Source organism: Corvus cornix, chromosome 4, assembly GCF_000738735.6.
Source record: "Corvus cornix cornix isolate S_Up_H32 chromosome 4, ASM73873v5, whole genome shotgun sequence".
NCBI lineage: Eukaryota > Metazoa > Chordata > Aves > Passeriformes > Corvidae > Corvus > Corvus cornix.
The window spans coordinates 66,968,759-66,980,947 of record NC_046334.1 but is presented as its reverse complement, the minus strand read 5'-3'; the positions used below and the strand labels follow the sequence as shown (position 1 = coordinate 66,980,947).

The window sequence follows — 12,189 nt, the reverse complement described above, 5'->3', positions numbered from 1 at the left end:
GCTGAGGCGGCCCCGAGGGCAGCGCGCCCGGCGCCCCTCCCGCCGCGGGGCCTGAGGGCGGCAGAGCTTGGTCCTCACACCCCCCAACGCCCCCCCGGAATTTGGTTTTTCTGGCCTCTCACTACTGAACTGGAGCGGTGCCCACGCAGAGGGTGCTCTGAGAGATTCCTTCTCCCGTCCCCAAACATGGGGAACTGACTGCACCCACAGGGCTCCGGGCAGGGGCTTCAGTAGGAGCCCCGCCGTACTCATTCCTCCCGGGTCAGCAGATGGAGAGGGAAAAAATTTTAAAAAAGCAAGAATTCAGGAAGTTTGTTAATTCTCTATCATAGGTTTGCTATGGCATCTTCCGTTGTGGAAAAAGAGCAAAACAAGGAGATTTGATGTTCATTAGACAAAAAAACAAAACAAAACAAGCCAAAACAACAACCCACCATTGCTGCTAGTTTCCCTTGATGAAAGTTTTAGTGAAAAAGTCCCTTACAGACCTAGTTGCAGTGCAGGCTGTAAATCTGGGTATGACAGAGCCACAAACTGCAGAGGAAATGTCACCAAGACTTCTGTCCCCAAAGTGCTTCCCAAAAGAGCTGTGACTCAGCTTCTGCTTTATAGAGTTAATTAAAAATCTTAAAGGAGACTGAAAACACTTCCTAATAGCAAAAATGATGATGATTGTTGAGCTTTTGGTGGGATACCCTTCCTTTTCGGACGAGGGTGAAAGAGCAGAGGAGGTGCTGTCCTGCTAAGTTCTTGATTTCATAGTCTCATAGTTTTCTGAAGGCAGAGTTCTAAGAGGTTACATGGTAAGACCAAGCAATAACAGCAGGCAAACAGCAAGCAGAAAACAGCTTCTTCTTGTTCTCTAAACTTACAGAAGTGTGGATTATATTTGTTAATTGACCACTAAAATTGACACACGATTCTAGTTTTTCTTTTCTTAACCTATCCTGGTCTAATTCTAACAGTCATAAGTCTTACACAAGTATTACATAGGTATTACACAGATTTGCATATATAGTTTCTATCAGCTCTTATTGTTTATGTGAACACTTATCTAAAAAATGTGAACAGTATAGTTCCATCTATGTTTTGTCTAAAGTAAAGAAATTCTGTGAAAAGGTAACACTGCTGCAGTAAGAACTGTGTTTAAGATTTCTTTGCTGCAGCTTTTGAATGTTTAAAGCACTTAGCATATATTTCTAGTAAACATTAAAAATCAATATTTTTATTTCACTTTGGTGTGACTTCATGTATTTCAGCTTATCTAAAGGTTTTAATGCAACCCCTGTGCTTTGGCTTTCCTCTGAGCTTGGGTCCAGAGGAGCTTTTACTCCAACAAAAGATGATGATGATGATGATGATGATGATGATGGTGAATAGTAGTAGTAAAGAATTAAGCAATCTCAAGTTATATTCATGGCTCCCAAGTCTCAGTGCTGAGTCTATACTCTTTGAGTATAGACCTAATTAACATGGTGGAACATGATCAGCTCTTTTATAAATTCTGAAATGTTGCTGGTCCTTGGTCACCTGCTGGAGTGTATTGTAAGTGAAATGAGTTATGTTTATCGGTGGGATGTGGTTAGGAGCCTTGCACTAAATATCAGCTAAAGTCTGAACCACAACCTTGTCACAACACTTTATTACTTTATTCTTGGACTTCATATACCATATGGTTTTAACACATATTTCCTTCTTACCCACCACCAAAGATGTTATTACAAGACATGTTGTGAGTGAGTGCTTTATAAAAGTAAATTTAATAACACTTATTTACTGGTCATTCCAAGTGGCAACTCTAAAGTATCAGAATTTTTAAATATAGGACACAACACAGTGAGTAGCTTGATGAGATTTTATTTTGATTGATTTGGTCCCTGGAACATTGCTTTTTGTCTATACTTTGTATCAATTTTAATGATTCTCACATACTCCCAGCTGTATTTTAATTCCCGTGCTGAAAATATAAGTGGACTTAAAGGGCAATGTCATTTCCTTGCTAATGAAAACAACAGGTGAAGAGATAGAAAAAGAGAAAGAAAGCAGTGCCTTTAGAACAATAATTGGTCTACAGATATTTTAGCTTTCACTACCTTTTAAACTATCAAAGGGTCTAAAAAGACAGGTAGGAAAACAAACCACAATATTTTGCTATCACAGTGCTCTAGAAACTTCGTCTTCCATGTCTATATATGTAACCACCTGCAACTCCATCTTACACTACTACTGCTTTGTCAAGCTAATTATCCGGATTTTTAACCACAGCTTTTGAATTGTCCTTGTATGATACTGTAGTTGCACTGCTAGTTGTACCTAAACTAGCTAAATTAAGGTATAAAGCTATATGCAACTGAGCTGCAATAAGTGAAATGGAAAATTAAGTCAAAAACTGCTAAGTTCCTATAGGCAGTCATTAAAGTTGCTCAATAATTAAAATAATAAAAATTCTCAACCCAGAAATGCTTAGTACAGGAACGAATTACAATATAATTGGCATTGTTTACCAAGAAACCTATAATCTGAGTTACTTTGGCATATTTCATAAAGACTATAATTTACATAAACAACTGTGGGAGGCACCTGATCATCATCAATTCTCTAGCCTAGTGTTTAGTGCTTTTCTGGAAGTAAAAAGTAAGTACAATTCCAAATTGCTTGTCTGGGTCTCTCTCTTCCATGGTAATTGCTGCCACCACTGATCAGTTCAAACTCTGAATATTTTACAAGAAAGCAGTCACAATTATATTTAGGTGTTACACATACATAGATTGAGTTCAAGACACTCTCACCCAATTAAGCACCACAGGGGATGTAATTATTTCTCTGTTTACTATCTAAATCCTAGTCAGACTGAAGTGCTGAACTGTTCATGGTAGTGCCAAATAACATTACTCAGCATGTAGAGAAATTTAAAATCTTAGGAAACTTTATTTTAGATTTCTATTTTAGATTTTACAGTTATTAGCTGAACTTAGATGCTGCCTTAGTCACTGACTCCTTCTTCTATATTTAGCTTTACATCTGTAGAGGGGGGAAAGACTTGATAAAATATGGGATTCAAGGAGTAAAACATAAGGGGATGCCAGAAGTTGTGACATAGGTGGAGAAACCAGAGTTAGAGCAGAAGATGAGAGAAGGTTGAGAGTTCCATACAAGCAATTTTCTCACAGGTGCAGGTTTCTTTGGATGTTCAGTGTTAAATGGCGTGCAATTTTTGTATCTGTGCATTGACTTTATACAACTTAAACAAGCTTCTTAGCTATAAAGAAATCCCTGAGAGATTTGATTTGCCAGATTCCAACGGAGATGAGGATTAGTGTTTGTATTATAGCCCACCACAAAATATTGCTGTTGGTTTCTTCACTTGTCTTCCGAAATTTTTCTTCACGCTCCTGGAGAATAAAGGAAAAGCATAATTATTACCTTTTGGCATCTGTATGTTTCATGGTAACTAGAAAGGCATCCCCTTTCTGCACAGTGGTCAACAAAAACTTTTTTCATGTGGATAAAAGTGATGGTTTGTACTTATCCATATGGTGGATATCTTTACAAATCAACACTGAGAAGCAGACACACTGCATCCTGAAGCCGAAAGGCAAACAGAACTTGCCTTGTTCACAGATGTATTGTGCTAAGTATGTTCCATTAGTACAGATTTTAACCTGTTTAGGTTTACAGTCACTTCCATATTGCTGTCAAGAACCCTTTTGCAGCCAAATTTCTGTTTTTAGGTAACTAGTTGATACATTTCAAACACTAACTATCTGCATACATATAGAAAAGTGACTGGGTGTACACTTTTTTGAAGAAGGGCTTTATTTCTAACGTCATGGGGATATATAAATACACACTCAGCCATTTCCTTCCCCACTCAATAAAGTTTGTGCACACAGAGCAGTACGGAAACAACAGCTGGCAGCATCACCCACAATGGTACCTGCCTCCTGCTCGGCTGCTGTGGCTGACTCTGACCAAGAAAACTCTGCTTGGAAAATCCTACTTTAAAATAACACCTGCTGCTATAAAATAACACCTGTTTCTATAAGCATGAGTTCACAGTGATTAATTAGTTTTATATTACTGCTTAAAAATATTTTGCAAGGTAATGGACACTCTTTTGGTTAAATATCTATAGATTTTTATGAGGTAGTTAAAAATAACACTGCAATTGGGTAATAAACCTCATAATACTTTATAAATCAATAAGCCTATGCACAGTATTTATAACATTTCCATTAGGGGACATACATACTCTTTCATAGTCTTGTTCTTTGGTTACGTGATGAATTTGCTCGATTAGATGTTCTAGTCTGACATTAACTTCATCCACTTTGTCTTTGGCTTGAATAGCAGATTCATCCAAAAAATGTTCCCCAACTCTGATGTCCAAGTGGATACGCTGCAAACAGAAAAAATATGTTCTCATTACTGTGTATTCTGATTTTTCAAAATTCCTTAGAATAAAAATGAAACAATGGATAATTTCCCCTTAAGCTCATTGCAGGAAAACAGTTTTAATTGCTTATAAAAATCCCTTCTAAATTTAGAATCAGATGGAAAATTTGAAGGGTTTCTTAATTTTATTTTTAAAGTAGTTATACAAATTTACAATCTTCACTAATGTTAGGACATTATTTTATGTTATTATTGATTCATCCACCATTAAAATGTTTTCTTTGTCCATAATAATTAAAAAAATAAGGACCACTCATTCTATTTCACATTTCATCCTAATATTGCAGAAATTACACTCTTTAATAGTACTGCTGGAATCTTTTTACAAATACACTTCTAGGTTCCCTCAGATAAATGTTTTATTCACATTAGTTATCCAGTATGAAATATTTCCCAATATTCTCTAAGCTGTTGTATGATCTATAATAAAAACGCCTTGAACCTGCCAAGCAATAGAACCATAGAAAGAAGAGAGAAGAATGAAACTTGCAATGTTATGCAACTTATTTTGGTGTGAATGAAAAATTTTACTAAAATTAGTAGGAGAAAGTTCTCCTAGAAGCCAATTAGTATCTAAGAGAAAATAAAAAGGGTTTAGCAAACAAATACCTTCAAAACCCTAGAAATTTATATTACCATGATAGAAGTTAGGTCTACTCAGAAATCAGCCACAAATGAAGAGCATCTCTTCTTTCAGCTGTCTTGAAGTTACCTAACTGTAGAGGTAGAAATCCATCTCACAACCTTGTGGTCCATTAATTTCTTTATTTTGGTTTGAAGGAGTTCAGATAACCATCTGGTGCTTACAGAGGAACACTTAAAGATTTAGCTTAGCTAAAGAATGCTTTTCCTCTTGTGATCTTTATTCCTCCAGATATAATTAGAAAGAACAGTATTTTCCTTTTTTATTTCTGTGTTCTCAAGCTAAACAAACCACCTTATTTAATATTTGTGATATTAATGTTCTTCTTCCCTGCATCTCTTCACTTCTTTTATAATAGAAAGGCCAGAACTCTACACGGTGCATGTATCATGGAAAGTGATGTTAATACACCTCCATCTATACCAGACAAAAATCACTGGCACATCCTCAGAATCACATTCATGGTGCATAATTAACTGTGGCCAACCAAAGCTTTATCCCCCTTACTCTCTCTAGCTGATAAGCTCCACAATTTTTTTTTATGATTAGACCTAATTGCTTTTGCAATGTATATGATTAAATTTCCATTAATTTTTATCAATCAGCCTGAAAGAACACCTTGTTATTCCAGTATGATAATCCTACTCCAGTATTGTTGTTTCTGTGTTATCTACATGTTTCCAAAGTGCACAGCTAGGATGAGATTTAGCCTACCTTAACACACTTAGAAGATGTTTATATTTAGCTGGTTATTTAACTCTTTTGCATTCAGCTGAGAAAAAACCCCAAGCCACTCTAGAGAGTAATTCTCTCCTGTTTTTGAGAAGCAGCAAATAGATAAAAATTTCAAAACAATATTTATAATTTTTTTTTGCTGCAGTCGGTACAGCCATGACATCACCTCTGATGGCTTTTTTTTTCCCCCAAAATCTGCTGGTAGTAGACAATAACAAGTATGTTGATATATTCTTCATTTGAATAACTTTCAAAAACTAAAATGTTAAATTTTCATTAGGAATCCAATCTAAGTTAGTGAAGACTTGAAATATCTTTATGACAAGTGCTTGTGTTAGTCAATCTTACATATGTCTTTTTGATCCAAATTAGTTGTCCTTATTGATCAGAATCTTTCACATTCAAAGCACAATACAAACATTAAATTTCTCTATTCTTAGTCTTGCTGCTTGAATGCTGACTTCTTAAATATGAGAACAGTCTTATCTCTTCATCTGCATAGTTCTATGTTTGCTTTCTTTAATCGCTAAAAAACATTGAATGATCTGCTAGAAGTTAGACCAACTTCTAACCCAGTTTGTAATCTCTGCTGTTTGTAAATGATTTATACCGTTACAACAAAGAATATTTAGGAAACACACCTACCAGTTTACTTCCTGCAGTTACTGCAAATCTTGTGGAATTAGACTGGAAACAGATGATATGCTCCCCAGAGAGGTAGGATGTAAAAGAAAATGTCCCTTGTGGCCCATACAGTTTTGACAATAGCACCTGCAATTTAGATATGTGCATTGGGTTTGTAACATATAACTACCAATAAAAAAATCAAAAAACAGTTCTGTGAATTGGATCCAAAAAGGAATCAGTTAAGCTGCTGACATCATTAAACTTGTCCAAATTTCAGAGTAGATTTACAGAAAACCAAACAGTTTTAGCTCACAGTGAACATTAAAATGTTAGAGAATTTTGCTATGTACAAAAGCCAATGCTCTGTAAAGCATTTAAAGTTTGAAAACTGAGACCTTGCCTAGGCAGAGAAATAAATTGTCCATTGCTGGAAAAGCTCAGGACCTCATTGCAGCACAGGCAGCTGCTCTGCATGAGGGCTGTGTGCAGCCTCATGGTGACCTTGACTTTGAGTTTTGTTTATCATCACCCTTCCTTTCTGCTGCTGAAGTGCATTCTGTACCATTTTACTTCATTAGTGGATTTTGGGTTTTTATTTTTAATTTGTTTTCTCAGTTGTCACTTACTCTTCTTAATGACACTCTTTCCTAAATCTGGTAGTAATGCAAAAATTGTCCATACACATAATTATCAAATATCATCATTTCTGTTTACTTTGCTAGAAATCACAGGGTTCTTATATCTTTCAGTATCAAAATACTGAACTAGCTGGTAGACTATAGATTTACTTTTTCCCCATAAGTGTCTTTTATTTTTAGATAGTGCTGCCTACCAGTGCCAGAAGTCAAGTCATAAATCCTACAGAAACATTCATAAAGCACTTCTACCTCACCAGAAGGACTTGTGACAGTCACAAACATTCCCAAACCAGGAGCAGATTCAAGAAAGTCGTGTTTATGTATATCCCAGCGTTGTACTTTGTAATTCCCTGAATAAAAACATAGATAAATATGTTAAATAAAACATAGCTTAATGTTAAATCACTACATCGCTTTTTCAGGAAAAATATAAAGATATATAATTAAAAATAAAATATGTATTTCATGTGTTCATGATTAAAGTTGCTCAGGGGCACTTTATAACAGAGTGAAATGCAGTAAGTTTTTACTACACTAGAAAATGTTCTGAAGTACTACAAAAAATGGTTAATTAACAAGAAAAACTTTCTGATTACTCCTAATGTTCTGGAAAGATTAGCCATTGAGACCTCCAAAAGCATAATGTGCTGTACTCAAATTACATTTTATGGATTGTCTTTCACACTTATAATATTCTTTCTTTAAAAAAAAAAAAAAAGGATTAATTTGTATTATTTTTTACTGTCCCCTTGAAATCTTAAATTTACAGTCTTATAGATTAATTTAATGTGCTTCTGATATCAGAGGTGAAATGAATCTTTACTACATCATGAATTGTCTCTTTTCAGACCAGCATTTATCAAAAAAAGTAACTCTCCCATTCATATGGGGAAAACCAGGTTACATAAATTCTGATATGAATGAGTACATCAGTCAGAACGTGCAGAAGCACACATGGAAGCAGCAATTCCACAGCTGTAGAATTAAAAAACATGCTTTTTCTTTATTTAGTCAGTAAAGCACTCTGAAAACCTGCATTTCTTTGTGTGATGGATACACACAATGTTTGAGAAGTTTAAGACTAATCCCTGTTGCAGAGAGTTATTTTCAGTGTGCCCTTTTCTGTTTTTTTACTGTATTCATCAATCACAGAAATTCCTGTTACATTTCCAGTTAACTTTGGAACATAGGTTAGATCATCATAAAGCATTGACAGGTACCTACCAACTACCAACGTGTCGCTAGGAATATCTTCAATTATGCATTTCTCTTCTCTTTCTCCGATGTGAAAATACAAAGCAAGTGAAAAAGAAATCCAAAAGTTCATAAGAAATCCTATTAATTTGCTTTTCATGTTTTTTGTATATCCCTGCTGTACTGCTTTTGAATATAAATAGTTACATACAAATGTCTGTAGCCCTGTGGTTGTTCCTTGTTTGCTGCTTATCAGTGTATTTTTGAGAGAGAAAAAAATCTGTGAAAAAAGGCAGCTGGTGGTTACACATTTATAAATAACTACAGCATATCCTGGAGAATGAGATAGCATGGAAAAGACACCTTTTAAAATCTTTCTTCTTTCCCAGCGTCTAGATTATAAATTAAAATTTATATTATACACTTAGAAGAGCATGAAACTGAAAGGGCCTCTCAGGTGCTTGAGATCAGTTCCCTAGATTACTGTAGGCAACTACATTGGCTCCCTCTTTCCATAAACTGCTTGATTTTCAACTTAAACGAAGTTATTATTTCCCATTTATTCTGGGTGATTATTCCAGAGTTTCACTCCTCTCTTATTAAGAAAGCTTTTAATTTCCATCCTAAATCATTGTACAAATGTATGCATCTGTATAAAACCCACAGGCACTACATAACAGAAGAACTATAAAGAAGTTGAAAGACCTTGAACAATGAAATAATCGGAAACATTAATGAATATGATACTACAGGGAAAAAATAACAACACTTACACTTTCAGAATAAGAGTTTTTTATATAGGAATGACTATTTCTTAAATACTTCCTAATACATTCTCTGAAGAAAGTTACAGTGTAAGTCAAACAGTGATTGAGGGTTTTATTTTTATCCTTTGTGCTATTATAGACTAATGTGAATGTCTGATTACAAACTTATCTATCACTCCAATGTTCCTTGTCCTATAAACTGAGATCACTGGGTCTGAAAGGTTGGCCTCAGTTTCAGAGGAAACACGGTCATTTTCCAGCAGGGAGGACCCACCTGTGGGATCATTTCAAGTCAGGAGGACCCATCTTTCCTCATAAAATTTATGTCATCCCAATTGCGCAAGAACACGTATTTTTCTAGCATCAAGGAAGAAGGGTGGACAGCAACTCATGTTCAATATCTGTGACCTAAATAAAAATTTCAGGATGATAACTCTTACTGAATTATTTCACATCTGCAAAAGAAGGACTGATTCATGTCTATTGACCTTCACTCCACCTGCCATCTATGAAGTTGTCTCAATAAATAAATGTCTGTGTAGCAGTGGCACAGGTTTATGGCCATCTTAGGTTCAGTCCATTGCACAGCACGAAGTATCTTCACAGAAGTTGTAGTAGAAGTATTAGTGCACCTCCATAAATCATCCATCAGCATCCCCATATTGAGAGGCTGTCAGACAAAGAGAACTGATTCCTTACACATTACTTCTTTGACTCCATAAGGTTAAGGATAGAGGGATAAAAATTGCATCTCATCTCTGTTGAATCTTTAGGAATGTTAAGGGTGATGTTACGACTTCTTTACTACTTCAGCATTTATCCATCAGAAATAAGTTTAGATTATATAGGCTCTCATCTTATCATTGGACGTTTGCACCTCTACCACTGGAGATGTTGACTGTCATGCACCTGCATAAATTCTCATGCCATGCTTATACCAAGTATAGGTTTGTCTGCAGGTTGTGAGCTATTTGACCAGTCATATTTTTAGCTTTTTATTGACTACTTGAGGTTTCCAAAATTCTGAGTTCCGATGGTAGAACACAAGATATAGAGGGTGACACCACTTTATCCTTCACTCTGCCCAGACCCATTGGGACAGACATATTCCTTCTGTACTTTTGGGTAGCAAGTGCTAGCATAGTAGGGCTGCTGGACTTAAAGGAAACAAAAATATTTCAATCTCTGGGTAATCAGGTTGTTATGCAGCATACTGAGAGCTTTCTTTTGTCTCAGGCATTCCCAGTACCTGTCAATTGTCATGGGCACAACTTCTGCATACTACAAAAATCCCATTGAACAAGATCTGGCTGATGTCAGAATTGCTGTATCAAGTGTTAGATTTATTTCTTGAGCATGTTAAATATTGTCGTGGAATAGTCTGAGTTACTTTATTATGTTGGATTGTTCATGAAAGATCAGATATTCCCAATGTACTTTAATTACCTGGGACTGGGAATATAATTAAATGAAGCTTTTTGCTTCAGATACTCTCAGATCTTTTGTTTGCAGACTTATTCCACTATAGGAATTTAGTTCGATGTTGATTATTTTTGCAGGACCACAGTTTAATTCAGTGGTGACTTTTTTGCTGCTATACTTACCATTAATCACATCTGCCATTCTGCAAGAATATCAGCCAAGGCATCAAAGCTGATTCTTTCTATAAAATATTCTTGAAAAAAACCCTCTCTTTACAAATCCATTTCAAGCTTCTTCCCAAAGTGCTTTTTGAGATTAGCTTAACCCAGGAATTAGTTTGCCTATTTCCTTCCCTAAATCTCATGTATTTAGGACCACAGCATCTTGGCTGCCAACCATCTGTGACATGAGATACAAGGGAAAAGGAAGGAAGAGCTTCTCTGTGTTTCTTCCTGGCCCCAAAATTTTTAAGGGAATTTCAAGACTGCTGAAACTAAAAGCTACAAAGTCCTAGCAATATCCATGCATGGATCATGTATCTCACTAATCAGTTTAATAAATCAATACTATGAGAAATGCGCTCCATCACTAAAATATGTTTCATTCACTGCATCCACAGTCTTGCCAAGTAATGGCTCCATCCCTGTGGTTTGCAAAGGGAATATCTGGAATTATATTTATGGCCAAGGAATATACAGCCATAGGGGCATCCTTAAAGAATATCATATTTACCAAGATCTCCTGAAGTTACAGCTTACAAGAAATGCCATAACTGGTCGGATGGGAAACTTCTGTTTTTGAAGGAAGCCACAGTGAATACTCATGTATGTAAACACTCTAAAATAGCAAAGTTATATATCACTGACTGGAGTTTTCTGAAGTGTGTTGGCCTGTTACATATTCCCTTTCTACTCCACCTCCTTATCCTTTCTCCTTCAGTGTCCTTTGGAAAACCTCTGGCTCCAGGAGTTTGAGCAAACACTGGGACTCCTCCACTCAAAGTATATCTTGTAGGACTGAAATCCCAGATTCAGATCTTGTATACAATTGCAAATGGAGATATTCTTTTACTGGACCTGGCCCTTTGTTTATTCTGGGCATGTGAAGAAGCAAAACTGTAGTATTTAGAGAACTTACAGGAAAGTACATCAAAGGATCCTTGTAGATTTTGAGTTTGTTTTCCCTAAGGCATAATTTAGAATTGCATCTGGTACCTGCCCAAAAACTTTATTGAGCTTAATTTGTCACTCGACAATCAATTTGGAATAAGGTCCTACCCTCTGAGAATATTTAAATATATATTTCAATATATGCTTATGTTTTCTGATATGATGATAAATGTGTAAACATGCAGTAAATAAGTGCAACAGAAAACACAAAATGATTAAAACTAATATAAAAAGAAGAAAGAAAAATATTGACGATTAACTAAACACAGAATAGTGTAGTAACACTATTTCCGTTGTAGAGTGGAAATTGGGGGAACTTAAAAAAAAAGGTATAATAACAGGAGTAACTGAAACAATTTTGAACAACAGACAACAGGGAATCTGAAGAATGAGAGAAGAGCAGAAATTCCTACACTTAGTTCTAACAACTGTGTGTTTATTAGCATTTGCAGGACCAGTGAAGTCTAGTCTGATAAAGTTTCAAATTTATTTTTGTCTTTGCAAGATTTATCTCCTGGAAAAAAAATACAGAGAAATGT

At 35.7% G+C, this 12,189-nt stretch overlaps 1 protein-coding gene across 1 annotated transcript; it reads right to left on the bottom strand.

Annotated features, from left to right (window-relative positions):
- Nucleotides 1-1,840: 1,840 nt before the first annotated feature.
- On the bottom strand, nucleotides 1,841-11,965 carry LOC104690800 (transmembrane emp24 domain-containing protein 11-like). Its single transcript, XM_010402068.4, has 5 exons — nucleotides 8,323-11,965; nucleotides 7,348-7,448; nucleotides 6,479-6,604; nucleotides 4,253-4,399; nucleotides 1,841-3,392 (listed from the first exon to the last, which is right to left on the bottom strand). The coding sequence occupies exons 1-5, from the start codon at nucleotides 8,642-8,644 to the stop codon at nucleotides 3,243-3,245; spliced, it is 846 nt and encodes a 281-aa protein (XP_010400370.2). The 5' UTR covers nucleotides 8,645-11,965; the 3' UTR covers nucleotides 1,841-3,242.
- Nucleotides 11,966-12,189: the final 224 nt, after the last annotated feature.